The sequence below is a fragment of the Varanus komodoensis genome, unplaced genomic scaffold (genome assembly GCF_004798865.1).
Source record: "Varanus komodoensis strain SLA01 unplaced genomic scaffold, ASM479886v1 scaffold29_3, whole genome shotgun sequence".
Lineage (NCBI taxonomy): Eukaryota > Metazoa > Chordata > Lepidosauria > Squamata > Varanidae > Varanus > Varanus komodoensis.
In genome coordinates, this window is record NW_025335760.1 from 476,406 (window position 1) to 503,421 (window position 27,016).

At 45.1% G+C, this 27,016-nt stretch overlaps 1 protein-coding gene across 4 annotated transcripts in view; it reads left to right on the forward strand.

The window, feature by feature from the left end:
- Positions 1–693: 693 nt before the first annotated feature.
- ARHGAP35 (Rho GTPase activating protein 35) overlaps positions 694–27,016 on the forward strand; it is a 58,429-nt gene continuing 32,106 nt past the window's right edge. The window contains exons 1-3 of one of the 4 annotated variants that reach the window (XM_044435406.1): positions 694–3,226; positions 3,346–3,512; positions 22,049–25,933. In XM_044435406.1, coding sequence (XP_044291341.1) covers positions 22,247–25,933 — 3,687 coding nt within the window. In that variant the 5' untranslated portion in view covers positions 694–3,226; positions 3,346–3,512; positions 22,049–22,246. Of the gene's footprint in view, positions 3,513–9,455; positions 14,638–22,048; positions 25,934–27,016 lie in introns of those variants that run through there. The other 3 variants (XM_044435404.1, XM_044435405.1, XM_044435407.1) reach the window with 3 other exon arrangements.

The window sequence follows — 27,016 nt, forward strand, 5'->3', positions numbered from 1 at the left end:
CGCCCGCCGGGCGCGCGAGGTGGGCACCGGGCGCTCGGCCCTCGGAGGCCGGGCCGCGCTGCAGCCGCGCGGGAGGCGGGTGGGCGGCCCGGGTCGGGGAAGGGGCCCGGGATGCCCGGCGCACGCCCTGCGCGCGCGCGCGTGGTGGGGGGCCAGAGCCCGTCCCCCGAAGGGGCCCGCCCAGGGAAACCTGGCGGGAGGCCGTCTGGGGGAGGGCAGGGCGCCCGGGGCCGGGGCTGCCCCGCTGCCCGGGGCATCTGGGTTCGGGGGGGGCTTTGCCCTCGCAGGCGCGGGAGGGGGCTGCCGGCCCGCATCCCCTCGCGGGACGCCGCCAGCCGCGGGGCGGCTCTCCCTCCGGGAAGCGCCGAGGTGGGCGATGGGGCCCGTCGCTTGCCCTGGCTCGGCTCTCCAGACCCTGGACATGCCTCCTCCTGATTTTGAAGGAATTTGGCTCTGCTGAGATCGTGCCTTCGGGGAGGAGTGGATCTCCCTGTCATGCGTTAACGAGGCCGGAAAGCGGTGCTAGTTGCCCTCGGAGGGAGTGGGCACATGCCCCCCGCCATCCATCGCAGAGGCTTGGCGGGCGGGTGCGGGGGGGGGACGGGGCTGCCCTTTTCCCTCCCGGTGGGTGTGCAAGTGTTGTTGCCCCTCCATGCGTGCCTCTCGCATCTTGTACGCGAGTGGAGGCAAAATTAGGACCACTCTCCTTTTGCCATCTTCCCTGCATGGGAGTGTTTTGATGCAGGGAGTCCACCACATTCAGAGCAGCTCCTCGCTCTCTCCATCCATGCATGCGTGAGTCGTAGAATTGTGTGAGAGGTGAGATTTCTTCTCCAGTGTTTCTCTGTTTGTTCGTGTGTTGCTCTCCGGTGACATCTCTCAGCCAAAGGATAGCGTCCTTTTTTGCCATGTGTGGTAGTTAACGCTATGAAAGATAATAACGATTTCCCCTTGATCTGGTGTTTTATTTTTTGACAGTTTATCCAGATGATGATAATAAGTCTCTTGAAGATGGTGGTACTGGAGGAGAAGGTGGAATGGGGAGTGCTGGAGAACGCTTGGGAATAGAAATATCCTGTCTTTCTGACTGTGCCGATGTTGCTTGAGGACCTGGAGTTATGTCAAAATACTCTTTCATTTATAGAAACATGTAAAGACAAGGATGGGGAAATTTAAGGAATATTATCAACTCTTTTGAAACTTTCCGCATAACCTTTCTTTATTTTTTCAAGCTCCCAAGTTATTTCTCCACTTTTCTTTTCTGTATTGTATTTCTTAGCAGTTTTAACCTTCCAGGCATTTATCTTCAGGTCCATGCAATTCCTGGCCTTTGTGCTTTCCTGAAGGAGTGGGGATACTTGACAGCAGTGGCCTTTTTCTTTGGAATGTATTGTGATTAAGTGGCTTCACTGGGAAAAGTTTATTTTCTGACTTTGTGATGGGCTATAAAGTGTGAGTGTACCATCTTATCTGCTCCAGGTTTAGGGAAGGGTCAGGGTGGCACTCTTACTTACTGTGTAGACTTTGGACTTCCCTAAGCATCTTATAGGAAGACATAGATGAACATCTCAAATTGTTTCTCCGCTTTAACACATTTTTCAGCTTATTTTTCTTGCTGTTAACCCAGCCTCTGTGTTGAAGTTTCACTAAGCAAGCATCCTTCCACCAAAATTATTTCAGTGCTGAAAAAAGTTGGAATGTGGCATAGCTAAATGACTAGTGATGAGCATCTAGATTAATGACTTCATCTTTGTCTGTAGTAATTAATTATACTGTAGAGACTCTAGCCCAAGATTCAAAGCTAAGCCAGAACTTTATTTTGAGAACGCGAGGCATTAGTAAATGTTTCCTGGCATACTGGGTATGCTAAACAGTAACCCTGACAGCAGGACGGGAAACTGAGGCTAAAATGTAAGCGTTCATCTTCAGCTAGTTGAACAAATGCATTCTTGGGTGTTTCCGAAAGTTCTCTGTTATCCTCAGGTTGTGTTCATGCATAATGCTAACCTATTATGTACGAATGCATGAGCCATTGAATTCTTGGTTGAAGTGTAGTGTGAGCATAACTATAGTAACAAACTATAGTTTGACCATGAACAACCCAGAACGGGGACCCATGGTTTGTTGCTGGGTTGTGAACTCTGGAACCTGGTTCCCATGTCATGACAGCCCTGCATACAAGTAGAATGTGGATGGTGGTTTAATTGTGGGTTGTCATAATGTTTGAGCCCTGCACTGTGGTTTAATTAGTTGTTAAGTGCAATCCAACCAAGTGTAGCCTAGTTCACGTCTAACTACAGCCAGGATATGAGTTGACCTATGAGTTACGTGCGGAAGCCATGCTCTGGGTGGTTGTTGCACGTGGAGTCCAAATGCTGGGTTGGAGTTCACATGGGTTTTTTCATCAGGTTGCACACTTGGCTGGCAAAAGTGATATAAAAAATAACGGTATGACAGTGCAGCAAAAGCATTTGCTGGTACAGGTGGTGGGCTGGTGAGGAAGAGGGGAAACGAGCACTCCAGGGACGGAGAAAACCATTCGATCTTTTGTCAGACAACCCCATGTAGGGCAGTAAACCATGGTTTAGTGTCATGTGCCGGGATCAGGTCACTGACCTTGTTCATGCACTCCTCTTTCATTGTGTGTAGGTCTCTGATAATTTTGTGCACTTTTCTAGTTCGTACTATGCACAGGCCCAAAGTCTAGTTATAAATTTCTGCCTAGTCTTGTGCAAAGAAGAATCAACTGGATTCTTTGACCTTGGCAACAGGATCCAACCATTTAGATTATTGTGCAGAGAAAGTCTTGCAAAGGATAATTCAATTCAGTCACTATTTGGTTCTTCAAGAAAGCATTACTTTAAATCAAAATATGGCATATACATGTATGTAAACTTCTGGATCACCAGGTATATTCTGTGTCAGATAGCTAAAACAATTGTTCCTTTGTGGCACAAGTCAAAATAATGATGAACAGCGGGGAAGTCATGAGGTTTTAATTGTAAATGGTGTTGGGAGAAAGCGAGCACTCAGAGCATGCTTACCATTAGCTTTTTGGGGTTATAATTCTGGTTAATTACATTCAGTAGGAAATTAATTTGATCCTGAAAGGCCTTTTAGATTCTTCTGTATCTGAGCATTCAGTTGCAAGGCATTCTGGCCGCGAGGACTGAAGTTCCCTCTCTGCAGTGATGGCCAAAAATCTTGCCAGCAGCAGGATGTGGCAGTAAGTAGATACTCTTGTCTTCACCTAGTACGGATCCAAGCCGTGTGCCTGGCTTTTTACCACCACTCACATTCTTGGAGATCAATGTTTGTGTGTTTTCCTCTGTTTTTATGCAATAGACAGCTCCACTCAGTGGGTTTCCCCCATGCTCCCAAGCTAGGTCGCTGGCTTGGTAGAATCTGTTGGAGGTGTAGAAGATGAGACACTGAAGGAGGAAATTGAAAGCGAATGTCATATGTACAACTTCTTTTCTCCATGTATTGATGGATTCAAGAATCCGTAAGAGGTAACACTTTCTGACAGTTAGGGATGCCTGTTGCTGAGGTGTTTTGACTCAAGGACCTTCAGCTTTTTTCCTGAGGTGCTCAGGATGTGCTGAGCCAAGGGAATAGATAGCAATGTATTGTTTCAACAAATAATTGTAGCAGTAGCTTAGAATGCAGTGTTGGATGCAGTGCACTATTGATAAGTTTCACATTTGTCTGGGAAAAGATCTGTGGCATAATGCTACTGCATCTTCTTCAGTCAGGTCTGGATAATGCAAATAATTGATTTTTGTGGGTCATCTAAAAGTGTGTGATTTTGTCTCTCAATCAGTCCAGACATTATTTTCCTCTTATAACTGACATGCCAGCTGTCTTTGCCTGGAAAACAGTGTAGATTTTTTTATGCAACCAATAATTGTGTTTTAGGATTGCCATTTTGAGCATCCTTAAAAATACTTGCAATTCTAAATGTTTCTTGCAGAGTTATTTTGACCTTGTCCTCAAACAGCAATTGAATGAATAGTTTGAACTGCTGTGTTTCTGGGACAAACTTACAATTTTGGGCAAGTGTTTTTAGCCCTGTTGATTTATTAATTTTAACCACAGAACTGTTACAGATTTACTGCAGCAGAGAGGTTTTTACGTGCTCTGTAATCCTGCTATTGAGTTCTTATTTTTGAAGGATGGTAGGATATTTTCAACATTAAGTGTCCTCCTGAGCCATTTTAATGTAATCGCCTGAAATATCCTGCTTTTTCAGAGTCTCTCCACCTTTCCTTTTGTTGAAAGTGAATTCCTTTCTTACATGCTTATCATGAAACTATGTAGCTCACTTTCTTATTCCAATATAGCCTAGTCATTGCAGGATGACAGATAATGCAGAAACTTTTCCTTTTGTTTTTTGGTGGTTACAGACAAAGTTAATCTATTTTATAAGCACAGGAGTTTACAGTTAGGCAAAAAAGTGCTTCACTTAATACTTGCAAAGTCTGCATTGATGGATTAGAAGCATACAACTTGTTCAATACTGGAGACACATTTGGGAAGTATTAGGAACTGGAATGATGCCACCAAATCGCATATTTTAAGTACTCAAAAGGTGAATGGTGCAAGTGAGCTGGTTACTGGAACAGAGAAGTACCTTCTGACAAGTTGGTCACTGTACGTGTAATCAAGAGGTTTGTTGTTACTGTTCCCAAATGTTTTTGAATCTTGGTGTGTAGAGTTTTCAAGTAAGTTGGTTGCTGTTGACTGAACACAAAACATAGTTTGGCACCCCATGTGCTCCTATGTTCTGCTTCCTTCCTACATTCTGGTTTCTTCTTTTACTGCTGATTTAGTAGAAACCAGTTTGCTCTTACCTTGTATCACACAAGCTATGCATAAACACAGGCAGGACAAATCTAGTCTTAAAGCTTGTCATGGCATTCATGAATGTTTGTGACTAGATGTGTGTTTGTGGAACACTGGCCATATTTGCATGGTTTAACACAGGCCTTCCCAAAAGGGTGCCCTTCCGTGGTTTTAGAGGTCAGCTCACATCAGTCCTAGCTAGCACAGCCAATAATGCAATAATATTGCGAATTGTTTAGTTGCAAAGATCTGCAAGGCACCAGGTTCGTGGAGTCTGATCTAACAAGACGCATCGAACCTTGGTCCTGTGCTTTCTCCCGTTCCGTTCCTGTGCAGCCAAGAGGAGATGCTCAGAAGGCTTCGTTGCTTCTTTTACTTAACCACAATTTGTTGTGGTGTGTGAACCCAGAACTGCGGTTAATACCGACTCTGGTTAGTTTCAGGAAGGCAGTTCCAGGACCATAGTTTGTGCTAACTACAGTGAGCCATCGCAGATGACATGACAAGCCGGTTGAGAGTGGCGGAGGAAAGTAGAAGGTTCCACACGCGTCCGTGTGTCTGTGCCCAAGGGTCCTTTTTGCTTCTGCACACTGTTCTTGTCATGGTTTAGTGCAATGTGGAGAGTTGGCTGCTGTGAGTTGTATGTTGCACCTCTAGAAGCAAAATACTTGGCGCTAGTTAGTTAGAAAGGTTGAGCACCGAGGGGAGAACGCCACTCGCTGCCTGTATTGATCTTGACCTTAGAACTCATGTGCACATTGCAGTGGGCAGAATAGTTTATTGCAACGTAAAAATTAAATGTGTTTCAGTTAGAATTCATTTACAGCATGGTAAATGGAATGTATCAGAATAAGTGGCAGCAAGAATAGGACCGACTGGTTGTGCTCAGCCAAACTGGCTGGTATTTGGCTGAATTCTTTAGGAATCCCGGAGTTGATGGGCAGGCGCTGCGGACAAGCTCTGCATAAGCAGCACAAGGGGCAGACTCCTGTCCCGCCGTCATGAGCACTGGGCCTCCTTGCAGAAACTACCCCTGAGAGTTTGGCCGCTGGCGCCTGCTGGATGCTTTGGACTTCGACGCACATTGGTCCCAGCCAGCATGGTAAATGGTCAGGGGTGATAGGAGCTGGGGTCCACCCGGCAGGTCACGGGTTCCCACCCTGCTTCTACTCTGAAGTATGCTAGCTTTAAACTCTTCAATCAGCCTTGTAGATAGGCACAGAATTACTACTATAAATATATATGCAGGTTTTCTGTGCTTCTTTTAAGTATACCAGATGTACTTTTAAGATTCTTTTTTTTTTTACATCTTGGATTTTGGGGAAATAGCAAATCTACCATAATGGAATACTTTTATTAGAATTAACAGCAATATCTCAGAATAGTGGGCAAGCTTTTTAATTACTATCAAGTTGGTGGCAGTGCTGTGTCACTAAAAGAAAGCTGCAAGTTTTCACTCTTTATGGAAAGGTTGAACATATGCAGCTTGTTTGGGGCCTGGTGTACTGGAGAAAGTGCGCTTATGAAGCTGATACTAGACTAAGTTTAGTTGAAGTGCTGGGATGCGGTAAGATACGTTTTCTGTAAAGTTCATATTTACATGAATCCTGTGCTTCACTTTTAGAAATATGTCTCTGGAGGTGAATTGATTTTTAAATCAGGCTAATTTAAATAATTGATCTAAATCAATTTTCTAACTTTCCAAGTCTTTTATTTCTGGAACAAGTATACAAATTGTTTGTTACTTAAAACATGTCTGTTTTCAACTAAATTCTCTGGTCATACAGCACACGTGCCCTTTTGTGCTGCATAATTCATTTCAGCTTTGGGTAATTGTGAAATGAAGGATTTTTGTGTGGTATAGTCTGTCCAGGAAAGGAAGTGAAGCAAGATGATTTAATTGACTATGAAGTGCCCAGAACATTCCAGAAGCAGGGCTGCTAATTCGGTGTTGTTACTATTTTGCCATCTAAAATAAGCATCTACCCTCTTTGGAATACCGTCACTAAATGTTAATCATTTAAAGAAAAATATATGACTTGTACATAATATTTAACCACAAAAGTCACATTTTTTCCCTATTTTATAGAATACTGGCTGTAAGCCAGCTTTTCCCAACATGGTGTCTTCTGGATATGCTGGAATACAACTCCCATCATCCCTAGCAATATATATTTATACTGTCTTCATAATTTTGACATGCTGGCTGGGGAAATCGAGAAAAACAATACAGTACATCCAGTGGACATCAGGTTGGAGAACAAATAGATTTAACTTAAGGGGCTTCATTAAGAGTCATGAGTTCAATTTTAAGGAGCTTCGCTCACAATCAAGTTGAAGTTGTTCTAAGTCCCCACTGAAGCCTGGGACTTAGTGTTGACTATACTGACTTAAATGAGATAGTTGTCATGACTAGCATCAGTTGTATCAGGACGTAGGAGTATGGGAGGTAATATATTTGTATTGCATTCATAGTTTCAAATCATATATTTTAAGTACTTCAGTGTAACTGTCATTATAAAAATTGATTGTTTTTTGAAAAAACAAATCCACGCACACCCGTTTTTTTCCACCCTAGTCTCTAGCCCTGAATGAGCATGAAAGAAAAATTGATGGTATTGTGGCGAAATAGATGGATAAGAAATGAGGCAGATAGAGGGCCCTGGCCCAATTTTTACTTCCAAGGGGCATAATTGCATTTTTAAAAAGAAAAGCCTGCAGGGTTTTTTTCTTTCTAGTCGTTTGCGGATAAAATACCTGGGGCTTTCCACGTTGAATATGTTCACTAACAATATATTGTCAGCATCAGTTATTTCTACAGCAGCTAGAGGTGCTCCCAATGCATTGCTGATCATTGTTATTACAAACCAATGAGCTAAGCTTCCAGTGCAAGCTTATTTCTGGGTTATTGTCTCAATACTGGAGTTATATCAGAGGTTATTTCTGGGTGACGGGAAGCTATTAAGCTAGGTTACTTTACTTAATAGCTTGAAATTCCTGGCTATTTTTCAGACCTCCATTAGCAAAAACATATAAATAGCGTTTTGGATATATTTAATAAAATAAGGTATTTGCACATCACCCGGCAGACGGAGAAATAAGCATGGCACCATTGCCCAGCAGACACGTATGTCTCAAAGAACAGCTGTTTGGTAAGAACACAGGAACGGCCTGGCAAGATGGGCCCAGAAGGCCCGTGCAGCCTGGCGTTCTGGTTCCGGAACGGCCCGGTTCAGACAGGGCAGGGAGGCAAGAGCTCTTGTGTGGGCTGTTGCTGGCACCCGCTGTTCAGAGGCGCACGGCTTCTGAGCATGACGGTTCCTTCGCATTTCGCTGCTCTCTGACTTGCCGAATCCTCTTTTCAAAGCGATCACAGCCAGTTTTGTTGGTGCTGGGCTGGGCAAAGGCCAGCCTGGTTGAGGCTAGAAGGTTGCTTGTCTGCGACAGGTGTGACCCAGTTGATGCCCAGATACTTTAGCAGCCTGATTTTAAAGCAGAGCGGCACCAGACACAGGGAACAGACTAGTTGCAGCATCTGTGCTGAGCCTCGGGGGCATCGTCCCGACACAGTGGCATCCCATATAAGCAGAATGTTTAGGGTTGGGGGGGTGCGCGGGGGGTGGGGGCTCCGAACTTCTATTGAAAGGCAAGAACTTGCTGTCACGCTTGCCTCCAGCGCGGCAGTGGGAGCGTCTCGCCCCCTGAGAGCCAGCCTTCCTTATGCCCGGAGAGTGACTTGGCTATATTACACTTTCAAGAGGAGAGAAATCATGACAAACAGTATCCTGACATTCTGAATGCCAACACGAATGATGTTTTGTAAGCCGCCCCGAGGCTTCGGCGAACGGGGCGGCATAGAAATTCTTAAATAAACAAATAAATAAATAAAACATTTGGTTTGGATACAAGACACGAAAAGCAAACACGTACACTGAAACATCGCTGTGCATTTCCTACTTCCGTGCCTTGATTCCATAACGTGTAGGAGACGTGCATTAGAAATTAGGCAGAGACGTGATGCAGGTTGTTGTTGTTGTTGTTGTTGTTATTATTATTATTAGAACATTTCTATGCCGCCCCTTGCCGAAGCCTCGGGGCGGCTTACAACACAATAAAATACAATACAATACAATACAAAAATAACAATATAAAATTAATAATATAAAATAAAAAATATAAAAGATATAAAAGAAGTTATAAAAGAAACGTTATAAAAGAAAAGAAGTAAAGAAAAGTAAAAGGGAAAAAAAAGAAAAAAGGTTGTGTGAGACAACATAGGGCAGATTTAGGGGAAAGAGGACAGCCTCGTATTCGCGCTCCGGACTGGAGGGCGTTAGGTGGCACAGGCAGATTCGTCGGATTCCAGGCGGTAGGGGAGCTGGCTGGCAGCGGAGTGGGACCACGCTCTGTTCCCTGCTGGTGTGCTGCAGAGCAGAGAAAAGCGGGGGGCTGCGAGGCCCCTCCAGTGAGGATGGTCCGCTGTCCACCCAGAAGCCAAAGGTTGCGATCCCTCCCTCCTTCCCTCCCTCCCTCACTACCCTCCAGCAGGCTTCGTAATCCATTTCGCCAGCTAATAATTTATGTGGATTTATTTAAATGGATGAAATATGATACCAGTGGGTGGTCTTGCTGTTGCCCCGTTTCATCTTTTAAATGAATTTTAGTCACTAATATTTTACGACAAAAATTTGCATCATTTTATCCTTGACTCCTTCTAAGTGCTGTATCCTACTTAAATTGCAGGTTTTTTCTTTTGTTGCTGTGTACTTCTAGAGTAATAGTGTGTTCAGTGGCTTGCATATTAATTTGGTTAAATTCGTCGCATTGAATGGGTGCCTGCTACTTGTACTTTCTTTTAGTACTTCAGCTTGGGATAGAGGCATTTTTGAAAATCTGGCCTTGCTGTCAGGGAGCTTTTGATTTAGAACCACATTACTCCTGTTTAGCTCATCAATTACTGTTTTACAGTAGCCCAGGTAAACGTTTGGGTGAATGCATTGGAAGCTCGGGTAACACTAATTTGTCGCGCCACTTCCAGGCCCTTCTGGCCATTCTCACTCCTGGTTCCAGATTTGCATCAGATGCCTGTGTGTCTTTTAAAAACGACACACTCTGGCTACTATAAATGAGGCGTACTGAAGGGGTCTTCACATCCATCCGCAGGGTTAAGTCTTACAGAGCAGTGGTTCGGGAATAAAACACTGTTGCATTCACTCTTAATGGAGCTCCATAACTCTGTTCCATTTTAGAAGCTTTTGGTGTGCTCCTTTGACCATGACATAGTCATCTTCCTCAAATCCGCTGGGGCAGCGATGGTAGGGAGTGCATTACAATGAGGTGAACCAACAGGCCACTAGAGTAGCAGCTTTCAGGTTTTAACAGCCAGTGCCTGCAAGCCGGACCAGCCAATATCTTGACTAAATTAAATAGTCTCTGTGCTTAATAATTTGCAGTGGAAAATAGCCTAGATGAACTTCAAAACTGGGATGATAGAATAGCCGTTCTTTTTTAAAAAATTGCCATTTTTTCTTGATCCTTCACTTCTGATAAATCTGCAGATTTTAAATTTACTGTGATGCACAGAAACCTTAGATACGTAACTTTTCATGCGTTTTGCTATAATTTTATTACCGTCTTATATCTGGAGAGATTCACACATTTGGACCCTTAATGATGCTATCAGATTTGGAAGCCTTTCAGATTTTTATAAAACCCAAGGTGGTACCCAAGGCTAGATGGGGACTGGCAAAGAATCCGGTGCCCCTTTCTTAACAATTTGGGGCAGAAAGTGAGTTTATTAGCGCAGGAATGGGCGATATGTAGCCTTTGGCCCTGTATGTTCACCTCAGTTTCAACTAAAGCACTAGGGAGGTTTAGTTTCATCAATAAACTGCTGCAGCATCTTGGAAACAGCAAATTATCTTGGTTAGCTAATTTTTAAGTTTCATTTGTCCACTACACCACTGAATTCAGCAGCACAGTGGTGGTAGGCGTTTGATCCACAGGCAGGAGTAGGGGTGGAACTAGCCCCCCCTTCGCCCCATGTTCCCCCTCTGGCATTGTCCCTCTGAGAAGCTCTACTTGGGCTATCAGACAAGCCACAATGAAAATATTCTATGGGGGTTTTGTTGTTGCTGTGTTCATTTCCCCCTTAGCGCCGCCAGCTCATATCCCATAGGCTGCACTGCCCCAAAGCCTACTCTGCTAATGAGCACAAATGCACTCTTGACTGGAGGCTTCTTTATAGTTGTTTTTTTAAGCCTCCACAGCGATTTGCACAAATTCACCAGTGCAGAGGAGTTACTATGCATTTATCCAGTTCTCCACAAAAGTTAAATAAAATAAAGTTAAATTTGTGAAAGCCTTCTCGTAGGTGAAAAATCCTATTTCCATGAATCTCTGGAATTGAAAAAAGGAAGGTCTCGTCATCCTGGGAGGGGCTGAAATGGAGGGCTAAGGCGACAAGTGTTGTTTCTAGTAAGTGTCACGGAGGAGGGGTGGATGGTGACGCAGGTGGGAGATGGCACCAGCAAGACCGTGAAGGGCGTCCTGGTGTTTCCTGTCGTAGCCCTTTGCCCAGCTGTGCAAATGCCACGCTGCCGAGTTTGCATGTCATGGCAAGCCGCCACAAGCCAGGATTCCTTAGGGTGGCCTGCGTGTCGTTAAACCACTCTGAGGAAGCCACCCTGAAGCAGAACGAGGATGGCAACCCATTATAAGTCGGATCATTTTGTGACTCCAAAGGCAAACATTGAGTTACTTTTATAAGCCACAGAGAACAGCCATCTCCCAACCTGGTACCCTCGCATGTATGTTGGGCTTGAAACATCCTCAGCCATTTTGGGGAGGGCTATCCTAGGAAGCCATCTTAGCATCTTTTTGGTAAAAGATGAAAGGCTGAAATGGTTTGTCGTATTTCTCTGGGCTTGGACATGCTGGCACCTTCATGGGATCCTTCCTGCAGTGAGTTGGTAGGTGTGTCATTTGTCCTAAATTTCATGCTAGTTCCACTAATAGGGGATAACAATAGGATTCTTGACTCTAGGAAAATGTCAGACTCTCGTTAGTCAAGTTGTTAGTGGATTTGGTTCTCATTCCTCTGGGAACATCGCGATTGTATGTCCATACGAAATGGAACGAAAGCGCGAGTTCCTCTGACCTGCAGCATGTATTCATTTCGCTGTGGCTTGTGCAGGTAGCATTCCCCCAACGGGCCGCTCCGTTTCTTTTTTACTTCAGTTGCTAAATTTATAGCAACTGTCTCATTTTGGAGACTAAATGCTAGGTATTAGCCGACTGTTTATGGCTGCAAAAGCCTCCAGCTGGTATTTCAACGGTGGCTTTACCTGCTTCTTTTGAAAACATGTTTGACCTTTCAAGATACCTCTGGATGTAAGGAAGGTAAACGATATAATGCCCTGAGATACGGTTTTAACTAGAGCCTGGGTCTTCCCCACCCCCATTCGTTGGATTTAATGACCCAGCTGGGAAGAGAGTCCAGTCGGCTTGGCTTCCCTCCAAGACTTTCACCATCTGAGCTGTTAGATGCTTCGGAGGGCTCTGATGCCGCTCTGATGCCGCAGCGATAGGAGTACTTAAGAAAGCCATAGAATGCCTCGGATTAGTTGCCTAATTCTTGCACATTTAAAGCCCAGTTCTGCTTCCCTAAGAGTTTGTTTGGGGTTACTACGAGGTATAATGTCACAACCAGGCCCTTACTGTTTAGTTTGCTGCTTGAAATGTGACGAGAAAACGGGTCTTTCCTCTGCTAGTGACTGATGTGCTTGATTTGATAGGCTATGCTCGGTTAGTTTTTCCTAATACACAAAACAGAAGAAAGACCTTGTTTATAGCTTTCTGAACAGTAACAGTGCTAACCAAATATATAGATTACAAAAAGGCTGTATGACTTGTAAATCATGCAGCAGGGGGAGGCTTGTTCCTGTAGGGCACAGTTTAAAATGAATGGACGTTACACAGTAGCCGTGCCTTGCACTATTGAGTGGTTAACCAGAGTGAAAAGACTGGAAGGGTGCAGGGTGATAACGAACTACAGAAGTTGCTGTGTATTCCCTTTGCATCTTAATTGGCATGCAGATACATCTAAGCTGTACACTGGGAATTCTTAACATTCTTCTTTGGTGATACAGAAAGACTTGAAAAGCCTTGTTAGTAAAAATAGCTCTTTAATTATCAAAAATAGATTTATCTCACAATTATGGTGAAGGCATGGCCTGGTTGAATTTTTAGATATTTTCGTAGCCCGAAGCATGTTGCCGTTTGGGAATGGAGAATTTCTTGTTTATTAAATTGCTCATCCTAATGACCTGTACCTAATATTGGTAGGTACAGATATTTGTCATTCTGTTCTGCCTTCTGGGCTTCATATGTAGAATCCCTAACGTCCACACTTATAATTAACAGGTACAAGTATAATATCCCATATTCCACTTTGGCTGGACATGTATAGAAAAGATGGGAAAACATGGGGCATTTTTAGTGTAGCAAGATGGTTAAAGAGTGCAAAGGAATGAATAATGTGGATCCAAACTGGAGTGTACGCTACCAGCCTCTCGTCCGTTTGCAGTGATCCTTCATTTTTATGGCAATAAGTGTGTATTTATTAATTGACCCTCTATCCTCAGAACAAGGTGAATAGATTTGAGCTCATGGCCCTATTAGGCAGATCACTTTTTAAAGTTAAATTTGTGGGGTAATAAGGTTCCTGTATATTGCATTTTGAAAAGTTCTTGTAAATTCTTAGCTGTGCTGCTACTTCTCCTCAGCGTTTCGTATGTTTCATGTTTATTTTCTAAGTTATATTAAATAAACTTCCCATTAGGTATGCAGAGTCTCATTCTTAAAAGCCGGAGGTGAAAGGGTTGATCCGACGTGCTTGCTTCTTTAAAATGTGTGTAAGACTTTCTGATCCCAATTTTGGCCATGTGTTTAGGTGTGGAAGTATGTCCAAAACTGAGGACTCAAATCAGGAGGCTAGGATTCCTGTGTGCTTCAGATTTTCATGGTCTTGGTTATGCATGTCAAGAGAAATGTATCTTGTCAAGTACTACTTGGAAACTTTGCTCTTGTCGAGAAGCAAGATTTGTTTTGTCTTTCTCCTGGAAAAAGGGATATTATTTTGAATGACTCAGTTGAGTTGACAGTATTCCATTCTTTTGTATGAACTGACATAGTATCAGCTCTTGTTGGAGACAGCTCTGGACTCAGGAAAGCAAAGGGGCGTTTGTGCAGCCGTCATGCGCAGTGTATTGGTAAACTGCACATACGCATGAATCTTGCGCCTTAGTGCCTTGCAGAGTTGTTTGAGCACCGAGTGGGTTGCATGCATCCTGAGTTAGCAGAAATGTTGCTTGCACAAATCTATTTCAGTCAATGGGAGCTGGGTAAAAGTGGAGCTTTCTTTAGAAAGGAAAACATTTTGCCGCTTAAATGACATGATGCAAGTGCTTTAAAAGTAGTAACAACCCCCCTACCCTTTCTCTTGATACCAGTCACATAAGTAGCGGACTTCCTAGGTGGAATTTAAAGAGCTGTATGATAGATTTAGTGCATGCACTGGGATTTTTCAGAGTCAGCCCCTCCCACTTACAGCCCTTGAGTTAATTTGGAAGGCTGCTTTCAAAACCAGGAGGACCTCTGGAGTAGGCATTTGATGTCGCAGTAGAGCCCCATAGCATGGTAAGGACAGCTGGAGGAGGACTCGGGCACAAGAGCCGAGAGCAGAAACCTTTGTTTCAGCCTAAGCCAGAGAAGCACATTCTTCTACTGATTGTGAGTTAACCTTCCCTACCCCCAGCCGGCTTTAGAGACGGGAAAAAGCAGGCTATTAATGTGTCATAACTTTGTTAACTTAAGTTTTGCAATAGATTTACTTAAGCTAGAGCATTCATTTGGTTTCCACGAGTTCTTGCCAGCATTCTAAAGATTGCAGAATGAACCATTATGCTAAAAGCACATCAAAGATTTATTTATTTATTTATTTAAGATGGCTCCCCTTCATAGTGGACCTTTACTTAGCCAGCGGTGTGGGTTCTGTCTGCTGAGGATGATACTTGTTGCTCCATAATCCCCCCCCCCATTTAAGAGCAAAAAATGGGGGTCGTGCAGACAGTAGTGCCAATGTGAATTGCGTACATGTTTAGTTTTTCTCCTCATACTGGTAAATTTCCAAAGGGTTCTAGATGTGGGATGACTCTGTGGTTGATGTGCCTGGCCTGAAAACTCATGTACACCCTTTGTTTAAGAATAGCCCATCTGTTGCCTGAGATTAAATGTTTCAGATCCAGATGGTTAAAAGCTTAAACCAGCCTTTCCAAAAATACAAATGACCCATTTCAGAGATTTTCTACACTTGAGCCACTGTGGTGCAGTGAGAAAATTTACGACTCCACGAGGAAATCCTTTCCCATTGTTGCACCTACAGTATATTCAGCCAGCTGAAGCAGCACCTCTTGCGCCACTGTGCTGCAGGGTCACCTGGAGCCGGCTTTATGAAAAGCGATTTTGAGCAGCGTGTCATTCTGAAAGCATGACAGAATGTTTGCAGCATTGCACACCCCTGAAATTAAGTTAATTTGTGGTCTGTTGTAAGGAAAGCACTCCGTTGGGATGTGTTTAATTTTGCACAAGAATGGTATCGAGCAAACCAAGATAATTCAGTCATGGGCTACTTGCAGCAATGGAACATTTCTTGTTTCCACCAATAAAACATGGTAGTATAATGCTGTGTTTCTTGTATTTAATGGCAGACTAACTAGTTTGGCTCCAGTTTTGTGCCACTGCTTAGCTAACTAGCTTTTCACGCTAGTGTTCCCTGTTTTTCTTCCTAGGAGCATTTGCTGTCGAGAGGCTGTCCCTTACCTTCTTGTTTGTTTCTTCGTGCATGTTGTATTTTTGATTTGTAAGCTGCATGTCAGTGATGGTGGGGGAGATACAAATATAGTGAAGAAATAAATACAGCTGTGATGGCACACACAATTGCCGTTTCAGATTTCTGTGCATAACAATATTAAGAACAACTGTTGAAATACTGGAAGGTTCTGTTGCAGATACCGTCTGATAGATGAAAAACATTTTTTGTAAACAGGTATCCTGGATTGGGCAACACATTGTAATATAATGTGTGTTTCATACAGATCGAGGGAGAATTTTTCCGGAATGCTGATCGAGAGGCCCAAAGGCCAAGCCTGACCCTCCGGGGAGCCCCAGAAGGCCGTGCTCCCGTCCCTTGTCCCCAGCCATTTCCTCCAGTCATTCAGTGGCTTCTCAGCTTTTGCAGTTTGTCCCTGTCCCAGAAGACCACAGCCCTCATTTGTTCATTGCCCCACTCACAACTTGTTCAGGACATCTGCTACCTCACCTGGATTAAATGAAAAGGAGAGTAAAGCTGAGAAGACTTCCTCCGGCATCTTCAGGCACTTTCATGTAGATGCTAAATAGCTTGAGGGGTAAAATGGATTCTTGGGCGATGCCGTGGCAGAACCGCCTCCCAGATGGAGTGGACCAGTGTCAAGCGGTGCCCCCGCCTCTCAGTTCGGCCATGGAAGGACTGAATGATATTCATTCATTCATTCATTCAGTGCCTATATAGCCCGCTTTACACATCGTAACTCTCACAAAGCAGTTGTGCAGGGGTTAGGCACAAGCACATATAAAAGTACACAAGTGCTATCAGTATTTACCAGGACTTGGAGAAACTTTCAAGCCAGGAGTCTGTCTAGTCCAGGGTCTGCTCACGCAGTGGCCAGCCCTCTGCTCACAGAATCACACAAGCAAGGCCCTTCCTGCCCAGTTCCCCAGCAAAGGGTGCACTGCCTCGAAGGTAAATTTTTGCAGGGTTGCGATGGAAAAAGCAACAAGAACGGCAATATTTAGGCAGCAGGAGAAAACAGTAATTTTGGAGCGCGTTGAGTGAGCGTGGAATGAAGTGGAACTATTCTAGTCATGTGGCTATTAACTGCTGGGAAACTTATCTTTATTGCTCGTAATTTTTGTTTGTTTCTGATTTTAAGTGTTTACTTGGTACGAAACTTGCTGACACAGTCTTAAATGTTTATAGTTTCATTTTTGAAATACTGCGGCCAAGTCCAAGGAGAAGAATAGCAATGCATCGGGATGTCCCAAAGCCGCAGGATTTCATTAAGCGCACTTAAATAGTTCACCAGATGCCCAGGAAGCATATTTGTGATTAAAGTTTCAGTGGCACAGAAGTTCAGTATCTAGAAAGGTTTATTTCTTTGAAACACCGTACTCAATAAGGGCTGTTTATGTGGCAGTGTGCCAGATCCTGGCTCTTGCTTGCCCTTGTTTAGCTGTATCGTCAATCGGTTGCATGTGTCATTCCGCTGCGTTGTTGAATGACGTTGAATCCCACCTCTTTTCTCCTGCTGGGGAAGCTCCCTGCTGCCCTTCCCAGGCCCGTGGGTGCTTCCCTTTGCCTCCTGGGCTTTCCAGTACCGGCCACCTCAGTCCTTTCCCTGCTGATCCGTGGAGTTTTCTGTTGCGGCTGACTCGTTTCAGGCACTTCCCAGGAGCTGAAGCAGTTTAGTACTGGAGGCATAGGATGGAGCCGGCTGCTGGGATTCTCCAGACTCCGTCTGCCAGCTAACTGGCTTCCGTTGATCTTGCCTAAAGCCATTCCTTGCCGCTTCTGAGGGTATAACCTATCAAAACCGCATCTGATAGGTTGTGCAATCTGACTGCTCTACCTCCATGTGTTGGGTTACAATTTACTCCCTCTGTGACTCACTCTATGCAGGCTGGAAATTGCACTTTAGTCTTTGTACTGGGACCGGCAGGATTATCACACGAACTTGTTTCCATGTTAAGATGTTTTTTTTTCAATTTACTACTTGCGTAAGCCCCCGTGTGTTGCAGCAGCTGCATCTGTGAATTACGCGCCCACAGGCTTTTTGCTGAGTACCTTCACATCTTCCATCGGGAATGGGGAGGAAGGGCTTTGTTGCAAGGGTGGCACATGATGGGCCTGGTTTATAGCAGCAGCTCTAAGGTTCTGTTCTGCACAATGCACCGGTATTCCGGTCGAGGGGATTCAAGTCGAGAGATGCTGCTGGCGAGGCTTATCCCAGAGCTTGCCCTTCAGCTGCAGAACACTCCAGAGGTCCTGAGGCTCAGAGTCCCTGGGGCGCAACCTCTGGTGCTGGCCGGGGTGAGGAAACGGGTGTCAAGAAAGCGGTCTCTGAACATGCCAGAGTTCAAGGGGGCAACCCTGGCGGCGGCCTGGTTCCGTCCACCATTTAGTGCAGTGGTGCTGCCTGGTTGGGAGCCAGCATGCATGCTCGCGCCTGTTTGTTCACAGCCACATGTGGTTTGTTTAATCATGGGGGGGGGGGGCATGATCCATGTGCTGCATGTGACCTGTGCTGCCCACCAGAATTGCTTAATCTTTTAATAAAAGGGCCTGGAACAGCCTTTTGTGCCCTTTTAGTGTTCTGTAGCTGTTCTAGACATCGTTTTAATTCTGTTTTGTACTATTTTGGTGGTGTGTGGGGGAGATGAAGTCTATGGGAAGGGGCCCATTGAGATGAAATTGGCCATAAGTTTAAATTTACCCTGGTTTAAACTGTGGACCTTTGCATCACCCAAATCAGATAAATAGCATGAAAAAGGCTGCTTTTGCTCTGAGCTTTGTAGGCTGTAAACCACCTTTTAAATGATAGGGTGAATTGTAGAGACAAAAACAGATTTTTTTTCCAAGACCGAAAATCTAGTGGCTTATGACTTTTCCTTTTGTTAATACAAAAAAAAAAAAAAAAAAAATCCCAGCTCTTCAGAAGATTCCTCTTGCAGAAGCCCTGGTGAAGGGTGTTTGGGGTTGGTAGAAAACCTCTGAGTTATAACTGCACTCAACTAGGATAAACTTTTCAAGTGACCTTCGATTTAGAGCAGCCTTGAATTTCTAGTTTGTGTCAGCTTCCTCTTTCCCACTTTGCTGTAGCGTTGCAAATACTTAATCTGGTGACTCAGCTAATTTTTCTAAAAACGGCCTCTTAGAAAAGTTGAATGCAGTTAGGATCAAATGCCCCAGGTTTCTTTTTCTAGTTCAAGTGCACAATAGCATTTTCAAACTTACAGCAATCTTTTGTCTTCTGTAATTCATCCAACTGAAGAACTAGTTAAACTGCATTATTCAGCCATCAAAGCAAAGAATAACTTATACTGACTGCAGATTCAAAGTCCACATTCTCTGACAACAGGCATGTTATAACTATGAAAACTAGCAATGTCATCTAGATGCTGGGTTTTTCTTTCTTTCTTTTCCGAATTTTAATACCACAGTATCAGTTTTTATCTGAATTTTAAAAAACACTGCAAGGGTATTTAAACATGTTTAACATGACACAAAACCTACATGACTGACACAATTTCTTATTGCTTCTTAATTTAAGTAAAATCTACTTTTGTATTGAGACCTTGGTTGATGTATCAACAACTTAACAGTTTTCACTGGTGGTGATCCCCTTAAACAGAGCCCACCTGTTCAGGTGGATATTATCTTCCTGATGAAAGGAAAGATAGAGATCATTTTGACCTTAACAGAAAGATAAATTTGGCTTGCTACGTTCTGGGTTTATTTATTTATTTAGTAAGCTTCTATGCTGCCCGTTCTCCGAAGCCTCGGGGCGGCTCACAATAATTGTTGACAATATTGTGCCCATAAAATATCTTTGAAGGGAAGGAAGGATAGCACGGCTGTTTCTGCTGGTCCCGGACTTGCCTTTCTTACTGGTCAAGATGTTCTCTTTTGCATTCTCCTTGTTGATCATGCTAAATCTCAAATTGTGGCCAGGTGGAAAAGGGAGTTCATAAAGTTGACGCGTGGCTAAGCGCCCACAAACCTCAGAAGGTGGCAGTTAATTGGTAGTTAGCGAGGTTTCTGATTGGTTGTGATTAACTCTTGGTTTGTAACTACTGCCAGATAAACTATATGAATCAAATGTGCGTAGCTGTTTAAAACTTTATTGGCATAACCTTTTTCCTGATGAGTAAGAATCCCTGCTTGTAAACCAGCTTACCTGTGTGGCTGCTTTTGCACACTTGTTCAGGAAATCTGAAAATAGGCTTGCCTTTTCTTGTGCACATTTTCAGTCTAGGGTGCTTGAAACATCCTCCAAAGCAAGATAAGCCAGAGCTGAGATACAATGATATCACAGTCCTGAGTCATGTGCAGCATCTCCCTCGAGGAAGCATTCCTAGCGCTTTGGGAACATTGCCAGCTGAATTTTCCAGCAGGCAGCAATCTCAGATATCCAAATGCTGCTAACCTCAAATTGTCGCCGTGGCAAGTATTAAACTGTAACGAATTGCCTCTGTCTTCATAACCGAAGAACACCTCATTTTTTAAAATAACAAAATTCAAATTCAAGTACTGTTAATGAACCACTCTGGTATAGTACAGAGTAGGATAGATCTGTATGGGGGAAGCTTAGATTCAAATTCTTCACGTGTCATGGGTGGCCTTGGGCAAAAATACCTTCAAATAACGAGTTGCTCATCAGTAGCATAAGGATGCATCCATCTGCAATGGTTAATTAGCAGTCGGATAAGACCAGATATTAACGTAGGTTCCATGTTGAATGTATATTTTATTTATTTTCCATGGGATTCAGGTTAGCATACCAGGCCTGTCTGTGCATACAGGGGTGTAAAGAAAGCCAGTAGAAATGTGCCAGTGGCAAAATTTATTCATTGTAATATTTGCTTTGTTCACGACTCCGTCGATTTTTCCTCTGAAGGTTGTCGTGTTGCTTTTGAGACTGCCTGCTGCAAGTCTGAGCTCCTTCACTTGGGGCAACCTGCGTCCCCTTCCGTCCTGGCAGTCTGCCTTATAACCCTCCTCAGTTGTGTTTCCCTCTGCACAGAGCGTGGTGGATGCCACAGGAGAGCAGCCTTAGGGTTCACAACTGCACGTAAAGTTTATTGTGCTGAGTGATCCTAGCCATGCTGGCAAAGCACGGTGGGTCAGCCATGAACAACCCCCTCCAAAAAACACACAGTTTGGGGGACTGGTAATCGCAGTGCTTTTTTTGTCATAGAACGCACCGGAGCAGAGTTCTGGCACCTTTTTTTGACAGATTTTCCAAGTTTTAAAAGTAACTTTTGAAAATTTTATGTTTGGTCCACGTGGATTTGAATCGCCCTGTCGAGCGTAGCAGGTCAGCGGCAAAATCATTAAAACGGTGCATGCGGGCTGCTTGTGTGTCGAGTCTGATGCGTGTGTACTTTGTCCGCGCTGGTTGTGATGCTGCTGCTCGGCTTGTGGCGCTGCTCGGCTTGTGATTGGTCGTGTGGTCACGCACGGAGCTTACTGTGGGTGGCAACCGTTATGTTTCGTTACACAACTGACGTGTGTGGGTGTGTGAACAGTGATTGACTACGTACGAAAGGTAAATAATTTCTTGAGTTCCGGCACCTTTTTTCTTACAAAAAAAGCACTGGGTAACCGTGATTAACAAACAATGATTTGTCAGCAAGGCTAGGTTCACACAGTCACAACAGCCCGTGCTCAACTTGAGTGCTATTGTCACGTTGTGTGAAACCAGCAAGTGTTTTGAAGTGCTTCCAGGCAAGACTTGCTTTGCACTTCCACTCCCTTGTCCATGGCATTTTATTTGCAGTGCGTATGCCGTACCCTCCGATTTGTAGTGCTTTTGTGTTTTCCAACCACCACTTCTATAATTTTCCTCACTGGAAAAAAATCCTTTGAGGAAGAAAAGGTTGAATAGGAGCCTTCTGTCTGGACGTTGCTTGTAAGAGGAAGAAGTGCTACAAAAGAGCACAGCAGTCAGGTGTGCTGCTGAAGCAGTGGGAGAGGTGGGGACGCTGCCCGTGGGTCTGGTTTCCCCCTGCCCCACCTCGCATGCTGCTTTCGGATCCTGTCCAGACTTGCTCTCTTTTTACTGAGAAGGGCTGCATCCTCAAGTAACGTGCAAGGGGTGTTGCTCACTTGCGTTCTGGTGGTGAGGGGCATCCAGCTGCATCGCGAGCTTTCAGAACACAGCCTTGGCGTCAGCTTGAAGGGGCTATTTCACCTTTGCGGAGGTTTTAGTCGCACATTCGAAGCTGAACAGGGACTTCTGTGGGTGCTCTGGCTCGCTCTTCTAACTGTGTTTTTGCTGTACTTTCAAACGTCCTAAGGCCACCTGTTTTTCCTTTTCTCTAGGGGGAAATGCTGCCTCTCCCACTGTGAGGACCCACCGAGCTGCTGTGGATGCCTTCGAGATGGAAGCTGCCACCCTCACTGTCCTGGCGATCGCTCACCTGGATTGCTAATCGTCACAGAACCGTTTTGAGGTGGCACGGGGCCGCAGCGGACAGCAGTCACCTCGGAAGCAGCCCGGCGTAACAGGATGTTTGGACGATGATGATGGCACGAAAGCAAGATGTCCGCATTCCCACCTACAACATCAGTGTGGTGGGGCTGTCGGGGACGGAGAAGGAGAAGGGGCAGTGTGGCATCGGCAAGTCGTGCCTGTGCAATCGGTTCGTGCGGCCGAGGGCGGACGACTTCCACTTGGACCACACCTCGGTCCTCAGCACCAGTGACTTTGGGGGAAGGGTGGTTAACAACGACCACTTCTTGTACTGGGGGGAAGTTGTGCGCTCTTTGGAGGACTGTGTGGAATGTAAAATGCATGTGGTGGAACAGACGGAGTTTATCGACGACCAGACTTTCCAGCCCCACCGCAGCACAGCCCTGCAGCCCTACATCAAGAGGGCGGCTGCAACCAAACTCGCGTCGGCTGAGAAGCTCATGTACTTTTGCACGGATCAGCTTGGGCTGGAGCAGGACTTCGAACAAAAGCAAATGCCGGATGGGAAGCTCCTGGTGGATGGCTTTCTCCTCTGCATCGACGTCAGCAGGGGCATGAACAGGAACTTTGATGATCAGCTTAAGTTTGTTTCAAACCTGTACAATCAACTCACAAAAACAAAGAAGGCAACTGTGGTAGTTCTCACCAAGTGTGACGAAGGCGTGGAGCGGTACATTAGAGATGCGCACACCTTTGCCTTAAGCAAAAAGAACCTCCAGGTGGTCGAGACGTCCGCCAGATCCAATGTGAACGTTGACTTGGCTTTCAGCACTTTAGTGCAGCTGATTGACAAAAGCAGGGGCAAGACTAAAATTATCCCTTACTTCGAGGCTTTGAAGCAGCAGAGCCAACAGATCGCTGCTGCGAAAGATAAGTATGAGTGGCTGGTGAGCCGCATTGTCAAAAACCACAATGAGACTTGGTCGAATGTCTCACGCAAGATGCAGTCCTCCCCAGAGTACCAGGATTACGTCTACCTGGAAGGGACACAAAAAGCCAAGAAGCTCTTCTTGCAGCACATCCATCGCCTCAAGCAAGAGCATATAGAGCGGAGGAGGAAGAAGTATCTTGCTGCTTTGCCCCTTGCTTTCGACGCCCTCATTCCAGACCTTGATGATATAAACCACTTGAGCTGCATAAAAGTGGAGAAACTGTTGGAGACGAAGCCGGACTTCTTAAAGTGGTTCGTTGTTCTTGAGGAGACCCCTTGGGATGCCACCAGCCATATCGACAACATGGAAAACGAGCGCATTCCGTTCGATCTGATGGAGACGCTGCCTGCGCAGCAACTCTATGAGGCCCATCTAGAGAAGCTGAGGGACGAAAGGAAAAGGGCGGAAATGAGGAGGGCCTTCAAAGAGAACTTGGACACGTCCCCCTTCATAACACCGGGAAAACCCTGGGAAGAGGCTCGCAGTTTTATCATGAACGAGGATTTCTACATGTGGCTTGAGGAGTCTGTCTACATGGATATTTATAGTAGACACCAGAAGCAAATTATCGAAAAGGCCAAGGAGGAGTTTCAGGAGCTGCTTCTGGAATACTCAGAACTGTTCTATGAGCTGGAGCTCGATGCCAAACCCAGCAAGGAGAAAATGGGAGTCATCCAGGACGTGCTGGGTGAGGAGCAAAGGTTTAAAGCGCTGCAAAAGCTTCAGGCCGAACGAGATGCGCTGATCTTAAAACACATTCACTTTGTGTATCACCCAACGAAGGAAACCTGTCCCAGCTGCCCGACTTGCATAGATGCTAAAATTGAGCACTTGATAAGTTCCAGGTTCACAAGGCCATCCGACCGGAATCAGAAGAACTTGCTTTCTGATTCCAATATAGACAGAATCAACCTAGTCATTCTTGGGAAGGATGGACTTGCCCGTGAGCTGGCAAATGAAATTCGAGCTCTTTGCACGAACGACGACAAATACGTGATAGATGGGAAAATGTATGAACTCTCCTTGAGACCAATTGAGGGTAATGTCAGGCTCCCCGTTAATTCTTTCCAGACCCCAACATTTCAGCCACACGGTTGCCTCTGTCTTTATAACTCTAAGGAGTCTCTGTCTTACGTTGTTGAAAGTATTGAAAAGAGCAGAGAGTCTACCCTTGGCCGAAGGGACAACCACTTGGTCCACCTTCCGTTGACTCTGGTTCTGGTGAACAAGAGAGGCGATCCCAGCGGAGAAACCCTTCATAGCCTAATCCAGCAAGGACAGCAGATCGCCAGTAAGCTGCAGTGTGTCTTCCTTGACCCTGCTTCTGCTGGCATTGGGTACGGGCGTAATATCAACGAAAAGCAGATCAGCCAGGTCCTGAAAGGCTTGTTGGACTCGAAGCGCAACTTAAATCTGATGAGTTCGACGGCGAGCATTAAAGATCTGGCTGATATCGACCTGCGGATTGTCATGTGCTTGTTGTGTGGAGATCCCTTCAATGCAGAGGACATCCTTCTGCCTATCCTTCAGTCCCAAACCTGTCGACCTTCTCATTGTGGAAGCAGCAGCTCCGTGTTACTTGAATATCCCATAGGACCGCACAAGAGGCGCATAGAACTCTCCATGCTGTCGTACCATTCCTCATTCAGCATTAGGAAAAGCTGGTTGGTCCATGGCTACATTTTGTTTTATTCAGCTAAACGTAAAGCATCGCTGGCTATGTTACGTGCCTTTCTTTGTGAAGTGCAGGATATAATCCCTGTTCAGATAGTGGCACTCACGGACGACTCGATAGATGTTCTAGACAATGACTTAAGTAGAGAACAGTTGACCGAGGGAGAAGAAATTGCGCAGGACATAGAAGGAAAGTTTGCAACCATCCCTTGCAGTCAACCTCGACACAAACTCGAGATTTTTCACCTGTTTTTCAAAGATGTCGTGGAGAGAAAAAACATCATTGAAGCCACTCACATGTACGATAATGCTGCCGAGGCCTGTAGTACAACAGAGGAAGTGTTCAATTCTCCCCGGGCTGGCTCACCTCTCTGTAATTCCAACCTCCAGGATTCGGAAGACGACATTGAGTCAACCTACAGTCCTTTCAGAGAGGACTCATCCATGCCCGCGTTGTCCAAAGATCTTTCTAAACTTTCCATGGAACTGGAGGGGAATGACGTTGCTGTCTTTTCCGTTATGAGCACTTTTGAAAGCAAACTGAACAACAAAGTACCTCCGCCAGTAAAACCAAAGCCCCCTGTCCATTTTGATATCACAAAGGGGGATCTCTCCTACTTGGATCAAGGGCACAGGGATGGGCAGAGGAAGTCCGTTTCATCCAGCACCTGGCCCCCCGCAGATGGCTTTGACCCTTCCGATTATGCAGAGCCCATGGATGCAGTAGTGAAGCCAAGAAATGAGGAGGAAAATATTTATTCTGTGCCTCATGACAGCACCCAAGGCAAAATAATCACCATCCGCAATATCAACAAGACCCAGTCCAACGGCAGTGGCAACGGGTCAGACAGCGAAATGGACACGAGCTCCCTAGAACGTGGCCGGAAGGTGTCCGTCATTAGCAAGCCAGTGTTGTATCGGACACGATGCACCAGGCTGGGGAGATTTGCGAGTTTCAGGACCAGTTTCAGTGTAGGGAGTGATGACGAATTGGGGCCTATTAGGAAGAAAGAGGAAGACCAGACTTCCCAAGGATATAAGGGGGATAATGCTGTGATTCCGTATGAAACTACTGACGAAGATCCACGGAAACGAAACATCCTGCGTAGCTTAAGGAGGACAACGAAGGTAACTTTAATGACTTCTGGTGTGTTTTTAACGTCAAATGCTGTGGCTTGGCAGACTTTTACTGCCAATCCAGATTAATTGCTTTGGAAAATAGGTATCTGTGCAGGGCATAGGGGTGCGAGCAGAGAGGCTGGGTCTGGGGGAAATGCCACATCCGCAAGAACATTATGCACCTGTTCAGGTCTTTGGGGGCAAAAATAGAGGTGGAGTGCCTGTGTTTTAGGAAAATTTCAGGTGCCGTGACCGGTTTGCATGTCATGGCAAAAGCTTCGGTTCTTTAACCTGGGAATTGACAGGGTAGCACTGCCTGTATTTCCCCCCGCCCCCTCACCTCTTTGACTTCCAGTTGGAAACCCAGAAACCCGGCACTGGCTCTGGGTGGTTTAACCCGTAGACAACCCTGAATTCCAGGTGTGGACATTATGAAAGTGCCCACGAGCAGCGAGTGCCTTGTGCTCTTAGCTGAATGTGAAAGTGAGAAGGTGGGGCAAGCACGTTTGCCAGACCCGTGTTCACAAGTAGCCTGTGGTTGGCTAACCTTGGGTTTGGTCATCTGAACCTGGCCGGCGTGTTACATCTGTGGGAGATAGTGCCAGCTCTTTTCCTTTGCCTGTTCAGCTGTCTGAGCACTCAACAAAACCAAAGGGTGTTGACCAACTTTTCTGGGGCTTGCTGTAAAGCTAAAGGAATTCAGCATTTTCACTCTCGTCTTTTTACTGCATCAGTAAAAATTATTACTGCATCAGTTCCGATTGTTGCTGGTAAACTTCTCTAATCAACATGATAGAATTAATGTGTCCGCTGAAGAATTATCTAAAATGTGTTGTGATAAAAGTTTATGTATTTCCCTTCCATCCCTCCAAGATCCTATGTTTCCTTTTCAAATCCATCTTCTGCAAGAAATTCATAAACAAGAAGAAGCTGACCCTGTAAGGAGTGGTGAATTTTGATGTTGTCTATTGTGCATGTGAAGCCTGTGTTTAAACTTCTATTTGGGAACTTCATTATTGTAAAATGGAGCCACTTACAATATCCCACCCACATGTGTGAGCAGATGACAGTTTTTAGCCTTGCAAATAGGAT